Here is a 23797-nt window from a genome sequence, read left to right as displayed (position 1 = left end):
TTGATACCACGCCTGTAGATGTGACTGTGACCCTTGAGACCAACAGGGTGGAAGGGGAGAACTGACTCCCAATGTCGTCCTCTGACCTCACACACATGCTGAGGCACTTAAAACACTACCATTTGAATAATTATGAAGCAAGGGAGGGGCTAGTGATTGGTGTCTGGTTTCCTCGTTCTCTCTTTTTGGTTTCTTTGAGACAGGGTCTCACTGTGTAGTCCTGGCTATCCTGGAATTCACTTTGTAGACCAGGCTGGCCTCGAACTCATAGCAATCTACCTGCCTCTGCTTCCTAGTCCTGGGATTGAAGGTGTGCACCACTATGCCCAGATGTTGCATGCTTTCTATTGAGTGCTCTCAAAAATCCCACGAATAGGGCTGGGGTGTGGCTCAGTGGTAGAGCACCTGCCTAGAATGCTCCAGTGAGGGCCTGGGGTGTGGCTCAGTGGTAGAGCACCTGCCTAGAATGCTCCAGTGAGGGCCTGGGGTGTGGCTCAGTGGTAGAGCACCTGCCTAGAATCCCCCAGTGAGGGGCTGGGGTGTGGCTCAGTGGTAGAACTCCTGCCTAGAATCTCCCAGTGAGGGGCTGGGGTGTGGCTCAGTGGTAGAGCCCCTGCCTAGAATCTCCCAGTGAGGGGCTGGGGTGTGGCTCAGTGGTAGAGCACCTGCCTAGAATCCCCCAGTGAGGGGCTGGGGGATGTCACTCAGGATTAGAACAGCTGCCCAGTGTACCAGAGGCTTTGGGTACAATCCCCATCATCACAGAAAAGGAGGCAGTTCCTCATATTTAAAGCTCTGGCACACCTTTATTCCTCTGGCCACGATTCAGGTCTCAACAGCCACCTGTGGCCAGTGGCCATTGTAGCATGCTGCTGGTCATTGAGGATTCTGTTTCCCCATCAGCAGTGGTTAACCTGCATGTCCCTTGTCATCTGTCGCATGTCAAAAGACAGCCAAGTGTCCTCAGCTGCCAGGACTGAGGTTTGGGGAAACTAGCTAGAGCAATTTTTACTTTATGATGCTGTAGTTGGAATACAGGGCAGCACTTGATAGATAGACAGGTGCTCTATCACCAAGCCACACCCAGCCCCTCACTGGGGGATTCTAGGCAGGTGCTCTACCACTGAGCCACACTCCCAGCCCCTCACTGGGGGATTCTAGGCAGGACTCTACCACTGAGCCACACCCCAGCCCCTCACTGGGGAATTCTGGACAAGTGCTTTACCATTGAGCTACATATACTCCCACCTTGTTGTTTACATTGTTACATGTTAGAGTTAATTACATTGATATAATTGTTTGTGAGAGAGTTGGTGTGTGTCCGTGAGCCTGTGGTGCATGTGTGGAAGTCAGAGGATCAACCTGTAGGAGTTGGTTCTCTCCTTCAGTCACGTGAACGGGGGATTGAACTCAGGTCTTCTGGCTTGCTAGCAAGCACCTCTACTCACGGAGCCATCTTACCAGCCCTTCTTTTTATTCTGAGATAAGACTTTACTTACTTGCCCAAGGAGGCTTTAAACCAGTGGTTCTCAACCTTCCTAATTCTGCAACCCTTTAATACAGTTCCTCACGTTGTGGTAACCCTCAACCATAAAATTATTTCCGGTGCTACTTCACAACTAATTTTGCTACTGTTATGAATCATAATGTAAATATCTGTGTTTTCTGACAGTCTTTGGCAACCCCTGTAAAAGGATCATTTGACCCCAATGGGGTCATGACCCACAGGTTGAGAACCACTGCTTTAAACTCATGGTGTTTCTTCAGCCTCCCTAGTAGCTGGGATGAAAAGCCTGTACCACAAGCCCCTACTCACAGGAAAATTCTTAAAACATCAATGCACCGATTCCAAAGTGGTCCCACCGTCCCTCAGCCCCTGACCTCAGCTACCTGACCTCTAGTGACACAGACACACCCACCTCACCAGGCACCAGCCCAGCATTTGACATCTCCATCTACAAACCCACCTGCTCCTTACTGGAAATTTCTTCCCCATAAATAACAAGGCTAGAAATGGTCCACATTGGGTATCTAATGTTTGAAAACCATTGATTAAGTTTTACACGACCGTGTGAAAGCGAACACAAAGATCCTTGCTTTTTAATTTAAGGAGAGAATATGATGTAATTTCAATTTGAGATAAGATAAAGGTGTCCTCCAGGCTGCGCCTTCAATTGGATTACATCGGTGTGTTTTATAAAGTGCCAGCGGCCTCAGATGAAGGTATGGGGATTGTCTTTATTGGAAGTTTAATGGGCTGCACTCCGGCTATCCATCTCCATCAGCAGCTCCAATCACCTGGGAGACTAGTTAATACAGAACCCCCGAACTCCAACCTGGGAACGGAGGGATAACTGTGTTTTTTTGGTGATGCCCAGCCCAAGGAGAGAGGACACCTCAGTAGACCAGCAACAGGCTCCTGGCACCTGCCACAGGTACCTGGTCAGAGATCTCTGGTGAAGTATGGTGTGGGTGGTAGGAGAGGGATATCCCAATGCAGACCGGGTCTGCTGGGCTCCAAATGTGTGAGGCAAGTGGGAGCCAAAGCAGGCACTTCGGGGAGGAGCAACTGCCAGATGCAGAACACAGAAGGATCTGGTTGGCAGGTGTCAGGACTGGACTCCCTTGGCTGCCCCAGTCCTGAAAGGGTGAAGTCTCCAGGAGGATGGGAGTGACCATGGAATTCATGTCCGCCTCTCACTGCACATGGAACATCTCAGGGCTCTGAACTCCTAAGCACACCCCAGTGACCCTTGTGTATCTCCCATGAGCCTCCCACGCTGGGGTACCCACACCCAGCTGTGGCCGAGCATCCATGCAGGCAGGACTGAGGAGAAAAGGATACAGTTGAGCAAGCCCACAGCACCCTCCAGCCCTGGGCTCCAGGTATGGTCCCCAGCTCTGAGATGATCTCAGGGAGTCCTCGGGGTTCTCTAAGTCACTTTCTTTTACCCTTCATCGTCTCCAGCTGGCTCTAGAGTGCAACTCCAGGGCCCCACAGCAAGACGGGGCACGACTGAGCTCAGCCAGGGTCTGCCTCTGTGCCGGTGGACACTGGCTGCCTTGATGTCCTCTGAGGCTGGAAAAGCAGCTGATGGTTCAAGACACAGGTCTTCCTTTTTATCCATCCATTCGTTCATTGATTCATTCATTCGTTCATTCATTCATTCAGAAAATACCAGAGAAAATACCCACTGTGTGTGAGGTACTCTACTGGCACATGGGGTCCACAGTGGGAGAGAAATGAACCCCCCTGACCTCAAGGTCATCCACCTCAGATATCAGGAAACAGAGAAACATCTGAATCTGGTGTTCAGGACTCTGTGAGAACAGAAAGGCAGAGTTACCCAGAGACCTGGAAGTAAGGAGCCAGTTGTGAGGCAGAGAGCATGCGCAAAGGCCCCGGGCACAGCGCAAAGGCCCCAGGCACAGCGCAAAGGCCCCGGGCACAGTGCACATGCTCCGGGCACAGCGCAAAGGCCCCGGGCACAGCGCAAAGGACCCAGACACAGCGCAAAGGCTCCGGGCACAGCGCAAAGGCCCCGGGCACAGCGCAAAGGCCCCAGGCACAGCGCAAAGGCCCCGGGCACAGCGCAAAGGCCCCGGGCACAGTGCAAAGGCCCCGGACACAGTGCAAAGGCCCCGGGCACAGCGCAAAGGCCCCGGGCACAGCGCAAAGGACCCGGGCACAGCGCAAAGGCCCCGGGCACAGCGCAAAGGCTCCGGGCACAGCGCAAAGGCCCCGGGCACAGTGCACATGCTCCGGGCACAGCGCAAAGGCCCCGGGCACAGCGCAAAGGCTCCGGGCACAGCGCAAAGGCCCCGGGCACAGCGCAAAGGCCCCGGGCACAGCGCAAAGGCCCCGGGCACAGCGCAAAGGCCCCGGGCACAGCGCAAAGGCCCCGGACACAGTGCAAAGGCCCCGGGCACAGTGCAAAGGCCCCGGGCACAGTGCAAAGGCCCCGGGCACAGTGCAAAGGCCCCAGGCACAGTGCAAAGGCCCCGGGCACAGCACAAAGGCCCCAGGCACAGTAGCCCAGCATTAGAAGATGAAGTGAGAAGTACTTCAGGGAGGTGATGCCCTGTAACAACAAGGACATAACCATGTGCCCAGACATAGTGTGTGTGTCTTAGGGTTTCTATTGCTATGACAAAACACCATGACCAAAAAGCAAATTGGGGAGGAAAGGGTTTATCCGGTTTACACTTCAGCATTGCTGCTCATCACTGAAGAAAGTCAGGGCAGGAACTCAAACAGGGCAGAGTTGTGGAGGCAGGAGCTGATGCAGAGTCCGTGGAGGGTGCTGCTGTTTACTGGCTTGTTCCAAATGGCTCGCTCAGCCTGCTTTCTTATAGAACCCAGGCCCACCAGCCCAGGGATGGCCCCACCCACAGCGGGCTAGGCCCTCTCCCATTAATCACTAATTGAGAAAAATGCCTTACAGCTGGATCTCATGGAGGCAGTTTCTCAACTGAGGCTCCTTCCTCTCTGATGACTCTAGCTTGTGTCAAGTGGACACAAAACCCGTCAGTACAGTGTCTTACCCCCTAACCTCACCCTCACCTCCTCCACTTCTCCCCACTACAGCCACTGGAGCCCAGAGCCAGGCCCTAGTCCCACCTGTTTCCCAAGGCCCAGAACATCTTTCAGCATCCTCTGATCCTCAGGACTGAAGACCGATGTGGACATGAGTGAAGGGGACACAGGCCCTCCCCTAAGAACTCCCATACCCAACTCCGTACTCACACAGGAATATTACTGCTCTGGGTTAAGTGTTAACAGAAATGGCATGCATATTAAGCACTAACTGTATACACAGGCAACAAAGAACATCCAGCCACGACACCTTGGTGTCCTCGGGGCTCCGACTCCCATGGGGCATATGAAGGACCCCTCTCATCCTTGTGAGCTATCCCAGTGACCTGTGGCAGGTGGAGTCTGCAACGCTGGGGATGTCAGGTGAAGACAGGCCATTTGTCCCCAAAGGACACCCTCAAAGGACACCACACCTTGGTGTCCTCGGGGCTCTGACTCCCATGGGGCATATGTAGGACCCCTCTCATCCTTGTGAGCTATCCCAGTGGCCTGCAGCTGATTCGATTCCACACTGGGGGTATCAGGTGAAGACAGGCCATCTGTCCCCAAAGGCCACCCCAATGTTCCACGGGCCCTTCATGCTCTGCCTCCTGACTGGGGTGCTTGGCATTCAGTTCCTGTGCTCTAAGGATGACTTCCTGGCCCCCTCTGCCATTATGCCCTGTGGGACAGCAGGCACCAGGCCCTTGGAAAGAGCAAGGATGCTACACACAGGCCGGGGTCAGATCCTGGGCCACGCTGTAAGTGACCAAGCGCTGCTGGCAGGTCCCAAGACATCTGAGGTCTATGGAGAGCGGCCTGGAAAACAGGTGAGGGCGCAGGGTCCTGGCCCCTCTTCCACATACACACCCTGCCAGGTAAACATCCCGTGGGAATGAAGGACGCCACCAGGACACAGCCCGGGAGCCCAAAGAGCCCTCCAACCTCTGGGTTCCAGTCTCCAAGGCTGAGCCTGCCTTGTGATTTCCAGGACCTGCAGAGCCCCTCCGAGCCTCAGGTGGCCACCCTATCTGTAAAGCTGAGCGGCTCCTGGCACCTCCTGGCGGCCCCAGCCAGCCCTCCTGTGTGCCAGCCTGCCTCCCCTGGTGGTCAGGTGGCTGAACTGCAGTGGGTCCCTGGATGGTTTAAGACGGGGTGGGGAGCTGGAGAGATGGCTCAATGGTTAAGAGAACTTTGCTGACTCCTCATGGGAGGCCTTTACCTTTTTGGAGGAGGGGGTGGTTTGGAGAGGAAGGGCTGCGGGGGGGGAGGGGGCGGGAGGAGAGATGAGATGGGGAATCTGTGGTTGGTATGTAAAATGAATAAAAAATGTCTTAATAAAGGAAAAAAAAAAAAAGAACTGACTGTTCTTCCAGAGGACCCAGGTTCAATTCCCAGCAGACACAGGGCAGCTCATAACTGTCTGTAACTCCAGTTTCTGGGGAATCTGACTCCTCACACAGACACATATGTAAAACACCAATGAACATTAAAAAAGGGGGGAGGGGATGGAGGAGATGGGGGCATGGCTAACTCAAGGGCCAGGGCCAGGTAGGTCTGCCTAGGTCCCTCCAAGCCTTGCGCCCTTAATACACAAGAGGTCCTTGAGCTCCAAGGTGCCGATGGAGCCCAAGACTCAAGGAACAAGGCCACACTGCTGCTGTGGGATGGTCTGTATGTCAAGTGTGTTGCTGATTGGTCAATAAATAAATCACTGATTGGCCAGTGGCCAGGCAGGAAGTATAGGCGGGACAAGGAGGAGAATAAAGCTGGGAAGTGGAAGGCTGAGTCAGAGACACTGCCAGCCACTGTGATGACAAATAGCATGTGAAGATGCCGGTAAGCCACGAGCCACGTGGCAAGGTATAGATTTATAGAAATGGATTAATTTAAGCTGTAAGAACAGTTAGCAAGAAGCCTGCCATGGCCATATAGTTTGTAAGCAATATAAGTCTCTGTGTTTACTTGGTTGGGTCTGAGCTGCTGCGGGACTGGTGGGTTAGAGAGATTTGTCCTGACTGTGGGCCAGGCAGGACCAGAAAAACTCTAGCTACACACTGCTTAGGGTTTCTGTCGCTGTGGTGAAACACCATGACCAAAGCCACCTGGGGAGGAAAGGGTTTATTTGGTTTACACTTCCATATCACAGTCCAACACTGAAGGAAGTCAGGACAGGAACTCAAGCAGGGCAGGAACCTGGAGGCAGGAGCTGATGCAGAGGCCATGGAGGGGAGCTGCTTATTTGCTTGATGATTATGGCTTGCTCCTCATGTCTTGGTCAGCCTGCCAGGACCACCTGCCCAGGAATGGTACCACCCACAATAGGCTGGGCTCTCCCACTCTGCTATCAATCACTAATTAAGAAAATATCCTACAGGCTTGCCTACAGCCCAATCTTATAGAGGCGTTTCCTTTTCTTTTTTGGGGGAGGGGGTGAGACATGGTTTCTGTGTAGCCCTGGCTATCCTGGAACTCACTCTGTAGACCAGGCTGTCCTGGAACTCAGAGATCTGCCTGCCTCTGTCTCCCAAGTGCTGGGATCAGAGGTGTGCATCGCCACACATGGCATGGAGGCATCTTCTTAATTGAGGTTCCCTCCTCTCAGGTGACTTCAGCTTGTGTCAAGTTGACATAAAACAAGCCAGCACACTGCCACACTCAACCCCATTGCTACTGAGCCAGTCCTGCCCATGTGTGGCCTGACTCCCCCAAGCCTCTTACCCCACTGGTCTTTCTCAAGCCTGTAGCGTACACCCCAGCTTTGAGAAGACACACCCTTGCAGCTACTCAAGGACCCTATCATAAGCCATAGGCATCTTCTGCCCCATGCCCACAGGTCACCTGTGTCCAGGGCACAGATCCCAGGCCCATGGGGGCATATTATTATAGTGTTCCACTCTGTCCTCCTGTCCATCTGCACAGACAGGAAGCAACTGACAGGTCCAGAGAAGATGATGCTTAGCTTCGATTTTCAACTGGACACAGACTAGAATGACCTGGGAAGAGTCTCAATGAGGGGCCATCTAGATCAGGCTGGTCTGTAGGCACGTCTGTGGGGGACTGTCTTGATTGCCTCAATTGAAGTGGAAAGACCCAGCCCGAAAGTGGACAGCACCATGCCCTGGGGTTGGGACCAGAATGATCTAAAAGTAGAAAAGCAAACTGAGCCAGGTGGTGGTGGCACATGCCTTTAATCCCAGAGCTCAGGAGGCAGAGCCAGGCAGATCTCTGTGAGTTCAAGGCCAACCTGGTCTACAAAGTGAGATCCAGGACAGCCAAGGCTACACAGAGAAACCCTGTCTCAGAAAAATAAAAAGAAAAAAGAAAAAAGAAAAAAGAAGAAGAAGAAGAAGAAGAAGAAGAAGAAGAAGAAGAAGAAGACAACTAAGCCCTAAGTGTGCACACATTCATTTCTCTCTGCTTTTGACTGTGGATGTCATGTGATTAGCTTCTCCAAGCCCTGCCCGCTGTGACTTCCCTGCAGCGACAGATTGAAACCTGGAACCGGGAACTAAAGCAAACTCTTTCTCCCCTTAGTTGCCTTGTCTGGATTTTATCACAGCCACAGAGAAGACATGGGACAGAGAATGAGAGGCCACCCAAAGCACCTGGTACATGCCCAGGGCTGGGACACAGGTGCCGGGCCCCTGGCACAGAGACATGCAGAGGTACATGTGGGAGGGTCGATGTCTTTATTGAGAATACAAGGACCCAGAGTGGGAGGCATGGACCCCCGAGCATCTGTCTGGGGTCACAGCACCAGTCTCTTCCTGAGAAGGGCCAGGGCCCTGTTGCCAGCAATGGACAGCTCACGTTTGCCCGCCTTTGCTCTTCGAGGACCAGATCTTGGACAAGCTGAACCTGGACTTCTTCCTCTGGAGGCCTGAGGGGAGGACAGAGCCATGAAGCTCCCACTGAGGCTCCTGTGTTTCTTTCCCAGCTGCCCCTGGGGCTCCCACTCCCACAGGAAGCCCTGCCCCTCCCAACCTGGGAGGGCCATCCTCCCTGCCCCCTGCTGTGCACCCATAATTACCCAGGTTCTGGATCATGTTCTCCAGCATTTGGTCCTCTTCTTGTTCCCTGGAGTGGAGACAGGGTGACTGTGAGGGACGTGGGCCCTGGAGAGCTTCAGGTAACATGTGCACACCTACAATCTCTCTCGTGACCTCTCTCTCTCTCTCTCTCTCTCTCTCTCTCTCTCTCTCTCTCTCTCTGTCTCTCTCTTTGTCTGTCTGTCTCTCTCTCCCTCTCCCTGCTCCACCCTAACACCAGAGTCAGCCCCACCTGGCCCTAGCCATCTCCCTGCAACATGAGAGTCTCCACATGTCCCTCCATCCCCAGGCAACTGTCCACCTCCCCAGCCTAGCCACTCAGCAGTGAGTTGGGGGTAGCAGATGACCTGTTCTGACACTGGGTAAGCCCCTGTTGGGGTCACACAGAGTTTGGCTTAAGTTCAGCTGACACTGTGTGCCCTGGACATGGGGCCTCATTTGACACAAGAGAGCAGAGCAAGCTGAGCACAAGCGTGTTCACACTCATCTCCCTCTGCTCTTGACTGGACATGACATCACTACCTGTCTCAAGTCCCTGCCACATCTAGGACCATGGAGAAGCTTGGCAGCCACCAGAAAACACACAGCTACACATACTGGTTAAAATTAAGTGCTAACCTGGGTTTGATGGTATAGGCCTATTAGCCCAGCTACTTCTGGGATAACATCCCAGCTAAGGATGGGATGGGAGGATTGAGTTTCAAATCTACCTGGGCCAAAGAGTGAGTTCAAGGCTAGCCTGGGCAACTTAGTTAGACCATGTCTCAAAATAAAGTAACAACAGTGCTCGGGCTATAGCACAACACTAGAGTCTCCAGTGAGGGGCTGGGGTGTGGCTCAGCGGTAGAGCACCTGCCTAGAATCCCCCAGTGAGGGGTTGGGGTGTGGCTCAGTGGTAGAGCACCTGCCTAGAATCCCCCAGTGAGGGGCTGGGGGTGCAGTGGCAGAGCACCTGCCTAGTATTCATGAGGCTAAGTTTAATTCCCAGCACCACACATACAAGATAAAGGTAAAAGAAGTTTTAGGGGCTGGAGAGATGGCTTAGCAGTTAAGAGTGGAGGACCCAGGTTCAGTCCCCAGAACCCACAGAGCAGCCCACAACCACCTGTAGCTATAATTCCAGAGGATCTGATGCCCTCTTCTGGCCTTGTACACATGGGGTGCACATAAATTCTTGTAGGAACACAGGCACACATGTAAAAATAGTAAATAAACAAATCACTTTTTAAAAGCCATTTTAGACTCATCTGTTCAGTTTCCCAGGCCAAAGGTCGTGGTGTATTAGCTGTTCATGGCTGCCACACAGGACAGCATGGATGCCAGGCTGTTTCCTTCATTAGCCGTACTGGACAGTGCTGTCCTTAAAGGCTAGGGTCCTGAGTGAGAAAGACCCCCAAGGGAGGACTAGCCTCCCCAAAGCTGAGTCCTCTTGTGAAATGCAACCTGGGTCCCACTGAGTAAGAGTAGCCTGCCAGCCGGGAGCAACTCTGACCCCAGCCTACCGTCCCCAGGTCCCCTGTCCCTCACCGGAGCCGATCCTCATCCAGGAAGTCAACGATGTCACTACGGTCATTCACGGTGTTCACATATTGACTCAGCAGCTCCTGTTCCCGCTCGCGGTCCCTGGGGGACTTCAGACCCTCTGTGGGGACAGCCTGCCATCAGTAGGAGCCCCATTCTGCTCAGGGACAGGATAGTCACACGTCTATGTGTTGGACTCCTCCGATGGAGAGCAATGCACGCTGGAGGAGCTTACAGCGTGGGCTGGATCAGGAACCGGGCCACTCAGCCTGAGTGTGGAGCCTCTGGTATCTATGTCCGTATTATGGAAGGCTGAGGCAGGGGTCCCACAGCCAGGATGTGGTGTGAAGGCTGTCCTCACTGCTCAAAGTGCCCCTCTCACGTCACCCTCCCTCCCTAGCTGGATGTGGGGGGAGGGGCAGAGCAGGGAGCACACCATGAGGTCCTTACTTTGAAGAGCATCACACTTAGGCACAGAACAGCTAAGGCATTTGTCTGAGGTCACACAGCCAGAAGCGTAGGAACAAAAGCCAGAAGCCTCGTGGCTTAGCCACAACCATATCACCATTAGACTCTCATGGGTCAAGGCAGGGCAAACGGGGAAGTTGGCACCCGGGTCTGTGGCTCTCAGGCCAGGCTCCCTGGGGACAGACGAGTACCTGGCTTGTCCATTAGCCTCCGCAGCTCGTCCTGGAGGTCCAGCTGCCTCTCCTCCAGGCACTGGTCCTTGGACCTGCAGGACACACATGACTGAGGCCCAGCCTGACCAGGCTGTCCCCACCACATCCATGGGCTGGTCCCAGCCGGGCACCGCAAGGCTCAGGGGTCTCACTTGTACATGAGTTCCGATTCGAGCCTCAGCAGCAGCTGCTTCTCATGAATAAGCCGGAACCAGTCCACCATGAGGCTATCCTCTGAAGCATCTGTGGAGAGACACAGCTTGGGCAGAGAAGCCACAGAGTGCCTGGTACCCACCCTGGCGCAGAAGGGCAGACCTGGGACAGGGTGAAAGCTAGCCAGAGGTACTCAGGAGGGCCTGCAGTCAGCCTGGGCATGGCCAATCTGCAACTAGTGTGGGATGGAGCCAGCCTGCACCAGTAAGGGGCATGGTCAATCCACAACCAGTAAGGGATGGCCAACCAGTGTGGCCACGGCCATCCAGTGTAGGTATGCCAAGCCTATAGGAATATGACCTGGGCAATAGGGGCAAGGCCAGCTCATGGGCAAGGCCAGCTGTAGCATGTGGTCAGCCCATGGAGATGTGGCCAGCCATTGGGAGTGTGGACCGCCAGTAAAGGTGTGGACAGTCATTTAGGAGCATGAAAAGCTGATAGAGTGTGGCCACCAGTGGGTACATGGTCAACTTTGGGGCATGGCCACGGGTATGAGCAGGCCCCAAGCTGCTTACCTCCCTCAGCTGCCCGCAGCCGCTTCTCCAGCTCTACACCCCGGAGCTCCAGGATGTCCAGCTGATTCTCAATGTTCTGTAGCTGCCTCTGCAGCTCCTCCTGGGGGATGTAGTTGGGGTGCAGCTGGGGGACCAATGGAGAGTGAGCACAAGCCAGGACCAAAGCCCAGCTGTCCCCTGATACCCAGATGACTCACCCTGACTGGGGAGGTCACGGTCTCACCATGTGGAGCAAGGGCAGTGTCCAGGACGGCAGGCCTCTCTAGAAAACAGACAGACAACTGAGGCCCAGTCTCAGGGCACCAAGCCTAACAGAACCCGGATGCGGCCTGGACATGACCCGACCCATCTATTTTAGGCCATGAGTCCCAGCAGGCATTGCCCCCTTTACCACCTTCCCAGCAGAATGGCATCTCTAGGACCGACCTCGTGTCCCCCATGTGGGTGTCTTCTCCTCCTTCCGGTTCCTGGCCTGAGCTTCCTGCTTCTTGAGTTCTGGCTGGAGCCAATCAGCAGAAACATCCAGGCTGGGAGGGACAGCTAGTTTCTTACGGTGTGATGGAGCAGGAGAGGGGGCTGCTGGCACAAAAGTAGCGGGCAGAGGCATGTGAGGCCTGATGGAGGAGCCGGGCTCTAAGCCCCTACTCTGTCCCAGGACAGACAGTTTACAGCACTATATACCTACCATGGTAGAGTGCCTGTCCTGCCCAGACTGGCCACATCCACCAGGGAGGCAGCATCCAACAGACCCACAAAGCCAGTGCCACTGACATCACAGAGTGTGACCTGGAGAGTGACCCACTAAGGGCACAGCTGTGCTAAGAGCAAACCTGGCCCAACACATATTCATTCACAGGCACACCTAAACATGCATGTGCATACATGCCTGAAACACACATACACAGACTATGCCTGAACATGCCTCACACACATACATCCCATGCATGAACACACATGTATACACATATAGGTCATGCCTCACACATGTATATTCCATGCCTGAACACACATGGGCACGCAGACTATACCTGAACATGCCTAGTACACATATATACCATGCATGAACATGTGTGCACACATTTATGAACACAAATATTCACACATATCTTTTATATCTAAGCATACATGTACATGTTGATACCCAAATATGTGTGCATACATGAATCCTATGTCTGGACATGCATATATACACATCCCCCATATACATGTATCATACATGACCATATGTATGCACACACATATCTTGTGCCTGAATATATGAGTGCACATTAAGCCCATCCAGGAACACACATGTACACACATCCATACCATATGTAAGCACCCACTCTAGCTGAGCAGGGCCTCTGCCTGACCCCAGTCAGAGTACATAATTCACACAAGGACACACCTGAGTTCCTCCCATTACCTTCGACGTTGGGCCCGGAACCAGCCGGGCATGGTGTCCTCTTGTGCTGAATGGGAGTCAAGATGATATGGATGCTGGGCTCAGAGCTGCTGGAGGCTTTTTTGGGAGTGTCCCCTGCCCTCGGCTCCACCAGGACTGGAACTTCTTTTTGCTCCAGAGTCCTAGGTGGAATATAAGGTGAGGCCCAGCCCAGACGGGGACAGCCAGGAGTCTGTCTCAAAGCCATACACCTATGTGCAAGGTCCGCATGGTCTGAAGGAAGCCACCTGGCCAGGCCTGCATCATCCTGGCCTCTAATTCCAGAACCTGTCTGCTTCCACCCCCAGGGCACAGGGCTGTGGGCCCCCACATGCTCCATGTGGGGCGCAGGGTGCCTCAGGCTTGCAGGGACCAGATGCACTGACACCCACTCCAAGCCAGGCTCGTGCGAACTGCCTGGCATGGCACACCTGCTCTGAGGTCACCACATCCCTTAAGCCATCCCACTGGGATGAGGTGTCCCCATCACCTGGCAGGTGAAGGGTCCCAGGACACTCAAGCTGGTGTGAACCAACTTTTTCTATGGATACAGAAAGGTATGAGTGTATGCATGCCTTCTGGCCAGCGCTGTGTCAGTTCCTGGATGTATACTGCCATACTTCCACACATACTTAATTAGGCACCTGCTGTGTGCTAGGCCAACTCATACAGCAGACCCACAGGCACAGGTGTGGCCCTGCCAGCAAGCAGTCACCCCTGCTCACCTCCTTGCAGAGTTTTTCTTATCCACCGGCTTCAGGCGGGCCCTCCACCCTTCTGGCCCCTCCTCCTGGCCTTCCTGAGAGCTGGAGCCTGGACCTGAGTGTAAGAAACAGATCAAGTAAGGTGAGACAGGTGGGGATGTCTCTTCACAGCCAACTGCACCTTTCAACACCCCCAGAGCCAGCCCGGCACACAGGACAGAGGTGGGGCTTCCAGCCTGGCTGCTGTGTACCCCCGGATCACTACTCCTTTCCAGGCCTCAATTTCCAATCTGTCAAATGGGTGTTGACATGGAAGGGAAACTCTGTGGACTGAGTCTCTGTGATGGGCGACATGATGAGCAATGACTGGGCATGGCTACCTATCCATAGTCATTCTTGGCTCATTCTTAGTCCCCTAACAGTGGACTAAACAGTGAGCTCGGTCAAAGGGCAAGTTACAGAAAGACACCTTTGTGGTGTCTGAACCCCACTTCCCCAGACATTTACAGACAGGGCAGGGGTATGCAGACCCGGGGTGTCTGGAAAGAGTTGCCAGGGGACAGCAAGACCCCAGTTCTAGGCAGAGCCATTGTGAAGGTGGACAAGGCCTCTTTCTGCACCCTGGGAACACAGCTAAGCACAGAAGGCAACATGACCTGGGATTACATATGAATCTAGGACAATGGTCATGGTGTGACCCTGAGGACACTGGCCACAGCCACACAGCCAGCAGATGAAGACCCATAGAGGACTATGGGTTCTGAGAGCTGGGCCACAGGACAGAGAAAGGCAGCTGGGGGCATATAGCAACACTTGGGGAGTGGCCAACCCCAGGGCCCCGTACCCCTCCACCCCTCCCCACGCCATAGCAGGGACTCTCACCCTTCACTACTGCCGCCTCTGCTTGGGGTATGGAGCCAGCACTGGTCTTACCAACCCCTGGAGATGTATCCAGGCTCTTATTGCCAATCTGGAGTGATACAGATGCCCATGGGGTATTGCCCACACTCAGGGGGACTGTAGGCTCCATCTTCGAAGCGGGGGGCTGGGGAGTAGTTGAATGTGATAGCTTGGCTGAGGGAACCTTTTGTGGCACTTCATTCTTGGGAAGGGTGATTGAGACTGAGGAAGTGGCTGGGGAAGACCTGTGGGGAAGAGAGTGGGTATCAGGTATGGGTGAATCCAGGAGTCACCCCCTCAAGAAGATAGTTTCCAGAGTGACCCCAACGAACTGAGGACAATCTACCCCAGGCCAGATGGCCCATGGCATCTGCTTGTGGTACTTCCGTGCATTGGAAGCTGCTTTATGCTATTAAATCTAGTGTGCACTGGATTAAAATGTCCCCCAAGTATGCTATGCATGGGGTACCAGAGCTGAAGCACCAAGGAGGGAGGGCCCTGGCTGGAGCCACAGGCTGGCCGATACTTGCCCAGCTCAGTATTAAGTTACTCATAGGCTGGACAGTCCAGCCAGGCCCCAGCCCCACCTGGGCTGCGTGGCTTTGGGTTACTCTATTCCCTTAGGCAACTCACATGCAGGTACACAGAGCCCAGACGACACGTGGCACCATTCCAAGCCCTGCCAAGCCTATTCTGCAGGGCTAAGACAGAGGCGCCTATCACAGCCCAAGAGCAGCGGCGTGTTCTCTTCCTCACCCTAGGACCAGCCCAAAAGCCTCTGGCACCAGACAGGGGTGGGTTCAGGCAGTTACAAACCAGGAGTTTCCCACCCTGAAATCAAAGACCAACCCAGGATAGAACCTCTTGACTCACTACATAGCTGTACTCGACTGAACGGGTACCCTAAAACTCAGATCTACTGGAGAACCACTGGGGAGCTTGAGATGTGATCTGATTTTAAAAAGGGGGGAAGGTGCTGGGTGGTGGTGGTGCACGCCTTTATCCTAGCACTCAGGAGGCAGAGGCAAGCAAATATCTGAGTTCAAGGCTAGCCTGGTCTACAGAGGGAGTTCCAGGACAGCCAGGGTTACACAGAGAAACCTTGTCTCAAAAAAATGTGTGTGTGTGGTGGGGGGAGCGTTCAGTAGATGTGACCACACAATAATGCAGTCACACTGGAGGACAGGGGCCCTCATTCAAAACCACTAACCTTACAGGAGACAGATGACACAGGTATGGTGGCGCATACCCGGGATCCCAGCACTGGGGACCCTAAGGCAAGAGGAGTTGGAGTCGAAGGCCAGCTTGTGAATCACATGGCTGGGATACGTGAGACCTTGTCTCAAAAACACCAGGACTGGGCTGGCGAGAAGGCTCAGAGGATGAAAGTGCTTGCCATGGAAGACTGGCAGCCCGAATTCAACCCCTGGAACCCACATGAAGGCGGAAGGAAAAACTGACTCCGTAAAATCGGTCTCCGACCTCCACACAGACATCGTGACATATGCGCCCCCCCCCACATCATACATAATTACAAAAAAAAAAAAGACCTGGGTGTGGCTCAGTGGTAGAGCCCCTGCCTAGAATCCCCCAGTGAGGGGCTGGGGTGTGACTCAGTGGTAGAGCACCTGCCTAGAACCCCCCAGTGAGGGGCTGAGGTGTGGCTCAGTGGTAGAGCACCTGATACCCTCAATTCCATCTCCAGCACTCTACAAAAGAAAAAAGGCAGAAGAGACGGGGGAAGTGGAGCCCAAACAACAGTGGAATCAGAGATGGGAGGCTGCCACCAACCAAGGAATGCCAGGCCCCTCCATACGCTGGAGTGAAAGGAGCCTCCCCTGGAGCCCTGGTGGAGTGTGTGGCCTGCCACAGGATATGCTTCTGCCACTGAAGCTGACCTGCAAGGAGTGACTGCCCCTCCATCTGCACCGTACGGTCAGCGTCTAGTGGGAGACACTATCGGTGCCAGGCACAAAGACAGGCTCAGAACCCAGCTCCACTCACACAAGTTATCCAAGGCACGGAGCCAGGCAGTGCCGCTCCCAGCTCAACACCTGTTTTCCTGTCCACAAGACAGGCACAAGGGTCCTGGAGAACCAATCTAGTGTGGGCCACCTGCAGCCACTAAAGCCTGTAAGACCAGCATGCCCTGCGTCCCTGCGTCTATCCTGTCCCCCACCTCCACTTTCCAGATAGGGAAGCTAAGGCCACACAGTCATGGAGGAATAGAACTTCTCCATGTCCTGGTGGGCAGGTCATAGCCACACCCCACATCCCTCCCACCTACCTGCTTGGAGCCTGGGTACCAGCTCCCGCCAGCCCTGGCAAGGCCTTCCTAAGGACACTTAGCGCTTGCTCTCGACTGCTCTCCTGGGCAGGGGTATCCACAGCAGCGGAGACCTTGCTGGCAGAGGCATTCAGCGTGGCCGGGACCCTACCAGTGGGGGCATTCACCGCAGGGGGGACCCTGCCATCAGTGGCACTCACTACAGTGGAGACCTTGCTGGTAGGGGCATTCACCATAGTGGGTACCTTGCTGGTAGAGGTTGTCACCACAGGGGGGACCCTGCCATTGGGGGCATTCACCACAGTGGTGACCTTGCTGGTGGAGGTATTCACCACAGTAGAGACCTTGCTGGTGGGGGCATTCACCACAGTGGTGACCTTGCTGGTGGAAGTATTCACCACAGTGGACACCCTGCCATTGGGGGCATTCACTACAGTGGGGACCTTGGTGGTGGAGGTATTCACCACAGGGGGGACCCTGCCATTGGGGGCATTCACCACAGTGGGGACCTTGCTGGTGGAGGCATTCACCACAGAGGGGACCCTGCTGGTGGTACTGTTGCTGGCTGGGGATGGGGCAGGATTCTGAAAAAATTTCTCTCGGGCTTGCTGGGTCCTAGAGGCTGCGGGGGTCCAGGCTGGGGTGGCCGTTGAGTTTGGAGATGCTGTGCTCAAGCTGAGCTGAGTCTTGACACCTTTTGAGGCTGCCTGGCCTTGGGGCACAGACGGGTGAGAGTCCAGAGCACTTGGGTATACCACAGGACGAGATCCGATGGTCGCCGTGCTGCTCTGGGCAGGTGATGACCATCCTGTCGGGGAGCTATTAGTCACGTGGCTGATGGCTTTGCTATTCCCAGAAGTAGTGGCCACTGGGCTCGTGGGCAGCCTGGGCCCTGCGGGGCTCCCCACGTGGACACGGGAGGTGGCTGGCTGGTTAAGTTCAGTCTGGACAAAGCCTCTGGCAGTCACGTTGCCTCCAGCGGGCTCCCAGGCTGCTGCCCTGGCCCTCAACGGTGTCACCTCTCCGAGTCCATTGGCTTCCTGAACCTTCCGGGAGGCATTGCTTGGCCTGGTGTCTGCAGCAACAGCCCCTGGCTGTCTGGAGGCCAGTTTTGACAACTTGGGGCTCACAGAGGTGACTTCTGAGCTGTGATGAGTACAGACAAAGACACCCGGCTCTCCCGTGGCACGGTAGGCCCCTGAATGCAGCGTGCTGGAACACTGTTTACACCTGCAGAAGGAAGCCATAGAGACTCAGAGCCTGCGCCCTGGCTCACTCACTCATTACTTCACTCTCCCAAAAGCACACATTGCCGTAGGCCTCTATCTACTCATGCGGCCGTTGATTTATTCAACAAATACTCGTTGATGACTTCAATGAGTTACAGCTTCCACTGGCACACGTGTCAGGGCTGTGGGCACCGCAGAAAGTGCTCAAACATGTCACCAGATGCGTACACAAAGGCTACATAGTGTGCCCCGTTTTCAGGAGTCCAACTACCCCAAGCTCGAAGAAGATGGACTTGAGATTCACTCCTTGTCCCCCAAATCTAGAAGCTTCAGGGAGACAAGAAGAGTCACAGAGTCAAAAAACTCAACACAACCAGGCGGTGGTGGCGCACGCCTTTAATCCCAGCACTTGGGAGGCAGAGGCAGGCGGATCTCAGTGAGTTCGAGGCCAGCCTGGTCTATAGAGTGAGATCCAAGACAGCCAGGGCTACACAGAGAAACCCTGCTTCAAGGCAAAACAAAACAAAACGAAAAACACAAAGGGCTGAGATAACAAGGGAAACTGAGTCAGTGTGTCCAGGACACCCTGAGGGGACATTAGGGTTCAGCAGTGCTGTCCCCTACGGAAGAGAGATGGGAGGACTGTGGGAGCCGTGGAAGGTGTGTGAACAGGAAGTGTGCACCCAGACATGCAGCGGGGACCATACCTGAAGCAGCTTCGGTGGTAGAGCCGCCCATCAGCCAGGTGCCGCTGCACAAGGTGAACGTGTTTGCCACAGACCCCACAGATGCTGCTGACGGAGTTGCCTGCAGTTCCCAGAGCCTGCAGGGAAGTGTCGGGAGCTGCTGAGGGGCAGCTGACAGTTCCAGATTCCCACCTCAGCCCAGGGGTGGCCAACAGATCCCATTTTATAGGCTGGAGAACTGAGACCCTGGGGAGCCACTAGCCAGAGCATGGGCATGGCTACACACTCAGGACCTCCAGACCGGCCCTGTCGGGGAGCAGGAGACTGGTTTCGGAGATCCTAGGGACCCAGTGTGGGGCTAGAGACAAACCTAGTGCCTTCTGCTACCCTGCCAGGCTCTGGGATCAGGCCAGTTGCCCCAGGATCCAGGCCGGCCTTGCTCTGGCTTCATGGAACCTAGAATAACCACTACAGAACAGCAGGGGGCACTCAAGCTAAGCACTGCAGGGCTCGCCAGGGATGGAAGGTCCAACCCAGTGTCCCTTCCCATCTACGAAAGAGGACAATCTAAACCAGCCCAGAAAGGTCTGCGGTTCCAGCTCCATCCCATCTGGAATGACCTCAGTTTACCCATCTGTATTACGGGATTCACAATGCTTGCCACATTGAACTGGAGCCCAGCAGAGCCACCTCAGTGGGTGCGCTGGATACAAAGCGTGGGGAGGGGTACGGTACCCTAAGAGAATATCCCACACAGCTCTGTGTTTGGGTATATAGCTGGCCCTACAATGCCCACTCGACCAAGGCATGCTCACAGCCTTCGGGGACGGCCTCTCTGAGCCTCCTTCACTCCTCTGAACCACGGGGTTTGTCCTAGCTGGAGACAGTGGTGACCTCTGGGCTGGAGCAGGTGAGGGCAACTTGGCGGCAGGCTGGGACAGGACCTTCTTTCCAGAATGTTCTTCAGTCGAGTCTGATGAGGGTCTCTTCACACCAGCCATGCCTCCAACTGGCATGAGACACAGGAAACGGGTTAGGAGGGTCTCACCCAGAGCTCATACCCTCTAAGAGGTCGCTGAGGCCACAGTGAAAGGCATGGGCCTCTTAGGATAGCTGGCGGGGTGCAGAGCTGGGTAAGGACAGCCCCGGGGCACATTCTTTCCAGCAAACCCTGGCCTGGCCCTCACCCCGTCTCCCAGCCGACAACCCCATCTGGGGTCACGGAAAGGGACTTTTCTGTTTCCAAACCACCATTCCAGGCTGGCCCTCGGCCCAGGGGGATTCCGGAGATTTCTAAAGCTAAACGAGGAATGTGGTGCAGGAAGCCAAAGAGCTCCCCACTCATGGGCTGGGTGAAGACCCGGTCTGTCCGCCCTGCCTGGGCCACACAGCTTCCATCGCCACAGCCAACCATAAGTCACCCAGGGTCTGCCGAATGATTCTGACAGCTGTCTAAGACCTTGGGGGTTGAGGATAGAAAGACCAGGACAACAGTGCACCTAGGAGCACACAGTAGGCACTTCCTTAGAGTTCCCCGGCAGGACCAGGTGGGGAATAAGGGAGCCCAGGGGCCTCACTCTATACTCGCACAAAGGCCTCTGGTCGCCTTGGTAACAGACACAGCTATGAGGACCCACATGAGTAGTCTCCAAAAGGTACCCTCCCTGCATCACTGCCCACCCTAGGGCTCAGTGCTGTGGCATGGGGACTGAGGGTGGGCATGGAGCCCAAGAGGAAGAACTGCAGCATGGGCTGGTGGTCCTGATGCGTCCGCAGTCTTGACCATGCACCCGGCATGGGAGGGCCCTCCTGGACAGGGACTCACTTGGGGACCGGCCGTGGAAGTAGTTGTAATACTGTGACACGTAGGTGAGGATGCTCAGCCGGTCTGGAACCTTCAAGGCCACCATGTCCTCGGCGTCTAGCAGGGCTGGGATGCCCAACTGTTCCTCTGCCACTTGGAAGGCCTGGAGAGGGGTTTAAATCAGCAGGGTAGACAATGGAAAGAACTATTGCTGGGCCACCAGCCCAGCTGAAAGAGAAAATACAAAGAAGCCTGGGCTAAAAGTCCAAGGACTCCTGCCTGAGTGACCTCCCAGGCTCATCGTGTCCACTTGTATAAAGGTTCAATGTCCCAACAGATATTCCTCAGGAGACCAGACCCAGAGGGCTAGTTTTATGTTGAGGGCAGGTGCTGTGAACCCAGGGCCTCCAACTTGCTAGGCAGATGCTCTACCACTGAGCCACACCTCAGCCCCTCACTGGGGGATTCTAGGCAGGTGCTCTACCACTGAGCCACACCCCAGCCCCTCACTGGGGGATTCTAGGCAGGTGCTCTACCACTGAGCCATACCCCAGCCCCTCACTGGGGGATTCTAGGCAGGTGCTCTACCACTGAGCCACACCCCAGCCCCTCACTGGGGGATTCTAGGCAGGTGCCTGACCACTGAGCCACACCCCCAGTGCTAGCACTGGCCCTGGACTCATGATCCTTCTGCCTCAGCCTCCCAAGTAGCTAGGACTAGGTGGTACAGGCTTGTCCTACCCAGCCTGACTCTAGGAGACTCTTAGGGTATGTGCTCACCCCACCCCTGGGGCTTATCACTCTAGAAAACAGCTCTGAGCCTCCACAGCCCTGCTGGGCCAAACGTCAACCACTTAGAGCAGCCTGTCCATGATGTGGCTGATCCCTGTGATGGGGACAGGATGCACTGGGCTGGGGAGGCCAGGAACCCGCACATACAGAGCACTTACTGCATACCAGCCGGGTAGATTGACAGCTCAGTGCCCTCCCACCTTCACTGGCTGCCACCCGCCTCCAGCACCAAAGCCCCAGGGAAGCTCCAATTACTGACCTATGTCTTTCCTGGAACTCACAGAGATCCGCCTGCCTCTGCCTCCCGAGTGCTGGGATTAAAAGCGTGCGCCGCCACCGCCCAGCACTGACCTATGTCTTTGCTTGGCCCTCCCCACTTGTTTTCCTCACTAAGTAACCCCTCAGGCTCCCTCTGTGTTCCCTGTCCCCATCTGACTCTTGGTCTCACTGAGAGACCCGCCTCAGGTTGCTGATGGCCTCCACCAGCTCAAGCCCTTCTCAAATTGCCAACTGTGGCTGCAGGCCTATCTCAGCTAGTCAGGAGGCTGAGGCAGAATGATTATGAGCTTAAGAGTATGCTGGGCTACAGAGTGAGTTCAAGGCCAGCCAGGCCTAGTTAAGAATACTATTTCAAAATAAAAAGTAAAAAGGGAGCTGAGAATATGGCTCAGGCTTAGAGCCCCTGCCTAGAATCCCCAGTGAGGGACTGGGGTGTGACTCAGTGGTAGAGCACCTGCCCAGAATACCCCACTGAGGGGCTAGGGGTGTGGCTCAGTGGTAGAGTACTTGCCCAGAATCCCCCAGTGAGGAGCTGGAGGTGTGGCTCAGTGGTAGAGCACCTGCCTAGAATGCCCCAGTGAGGGGCTGGGGTGTGGCTCAGTGGTAGAGCACCTGCCTAGAATTCCCCAGTGAGGGGCTGGGGTGTGGCTCAGTGGTAGAGCACCTGCCTAGAATCCCCCAGTGAGGGGCTGGGGCATGGCTCAGTGGTAGAGCACCTGCCTAGAATCCCCCAGTGAGGGGCGGGGGTGTGGCTCAGTGGTAAAGCACTTGCCTAGTGTGTATGCCCTGGGTTTAAGTTTCAATACTGAAAAACAAAATACATAAAAATCTAAAAATTGTAAAGCTCCACCAGCTCCATTTAGCTCAGGGCAGAGGTCACTGGCGTCCTGGCCCTGGTCCCCGGTGACTCACAGGGCTCTCTTGTAGCTTCCTTCACTGAGGCTCCTCTTCCAGATGCCTGTGTGGCCTCCACGTGGATGCCAAGTTGGGGTCCCTACACTGTTCCCACGTGTGCAGCCCCTTAGGGTCTCCATGCCACTCTCATACCAAGCCTCAGATCTCCTCTGACCCACAGAACAGGCTCAGGATCAGGCCATTCCCACTGAAGGCCACGTGTACCCTCTGTGTGACCTCCTCCCCGGACATTCCTTTCTCCTGCAGTCTGGAGAAGGAGAGCCTCCAGTCCACGCTTCCCAGGGGTCCAGCTTCACTGGCTCAGAGGGAAAGCCCAAAGTCCTTTCTCCACCAGGCCCTGCACCTGCCTCAGGACCCCACCCCTCCCTGGCTCCTCAGCTGCGTGTCCTGCCCAGCACTCTGTCCGCCCACACAGTCACCCCACCCAAGATGGCTTCCTGAGAGCATCCACAGATCTGCCAAGGCATCCGTGCATCCCAGCCTCATCTCCCACCTCACACCCAGTGCGGCCAACACCCGATGAACTGACTCTTGTGTGTGTGTGCCTGGGTATGTTCATGTGTGCATACATACATGCATATGGCACCCAGAGGTCAAGGTCAGACGTTCCCTGAAAGTGTTCTCTATCTTATGTTTATTTTTTATATGCATGGTGTGTGTGGGGGGGTATGTGCACAAATGTTCAAATGTGTGTGGGTGTACATGTCATGCAGTGTGTGTGTGTATTATGTGCCCGTGTATGTAGAGGCCGGAGGTTGACACTGATGTCTTCCTGGATCACTCTCCACCTTATGTATTGATTCAGGGTCTCTTGCTTGAATCCCAAGTTAGCCAACTGGGCGTGTCTGGCTAGACAGCTTGCTCTTGGGGTCCCCTGTCTCCACCTCCCATGCACCGGCATTCCAGGCCAGCTGCCACATTCATCTGGCAGTTCTGGAGATCTGGACTTAGGTCTTCCATGTTTGCCCCACAAGCAGTTTTACTCAATGAGCCATATCCCAGCCCCCAGGGCTGAGACTAAAGGCATGTGCTACCAGACTCGGCCCAGAACTGAGTCTTTAACTGCATTTCATGCTAATTAAGTTACAGAGGCTGGCCGGGCGGTGGTGGCGCACGCCTTTAATCCCAGCACTTGGGAGGCAGAGCCAGGCGGATCTCTGTGAGTTCGAGGCCAGACTGGGCTACCAAGTGAGTTCCAGGAAAGGCGCAAAGCTACACAGA

The 23797-nt window shown here is 55.0% G+C and overlaps 1 protein-coding gene across 1 annotated transcript in view; it reads right to left on the bottom strand.

Moving 5' to 3' along the window:
• Window positions 1–7989: 7989 nt before the first annotated feature.
• Window positions 7990–23797, bottom strand: part of Micall2 (MICAL like 2) — a 29483-nt gene continuing 13675 nt past the window's right edge. Inside the window, exons 3-17 of the mRNA XM_059249598.1 lie at window positions 20612–20753; window positions 19602–19795; window positions 18808–18923; window positions 16872–18101; window positions 14567–14829; window positions 13706–13799; window positions 12963–13123; window positions 11984–12133; window positions 11755–11819; window positions 11558–11681; window positions 10982–11072; window positions 10809–10882; window positions 10156–10270; window positions 8610–8656; window positions 7990–8459 (exon numbers count right to left, since the gene is read on the bottom strand). Coding sequence (XP_059105581.1) covers window positions 8386–8459; window positions 8610–8656; window positions 10156–10270; window positions 10809–10882; window positions 10982–11072; window positions 11558–11681; window positions 11755–11819; window positions 11984–12133; window positions 12963–13123; window positions 13706–13799; window positions 14567–14829; window positions 16872–18101; window positions 18808–18923; window positions 19602–19795; window positions 20612–20753 — 2940 coding nt within the window. The 3' untranslated portion in view covers window positions 7990–8385. The remainder of the gene's footprint in view (window positions 8460–8609; window positions 8657–10155; window positions 10271–10808; window positions 10883–10981; window positions 11073–11557; window positions 11682–11754; window positions 11820–11983; window positions 12134–12962; window positions 13124–13705; window positions 13800–14566; window positions 14830–16871; window positions 18102–18807; window positions 18924–19601; window positions 19796–20611; window positions 20754–23797) is intronic.

The sequence above is a fragment of the Peromyscus eremicus genome, chromosome 23 (genome assembly GCF_949786415.1).
Source record: "Peromyscus eremicus chromosome 23, PerEre_H2_v1, whole genome shotgun sequence".
NCBI lineage: Eukaryota > Metazoa > Chordata > Mammalia > Rodentia > Cricetidae > Peromyscus > Peromyscus eremicus.
Note: the sequence above shows the minus strand (reverse complement) of the source record. Positions and strands in the feature narration are given on the sequence as shown.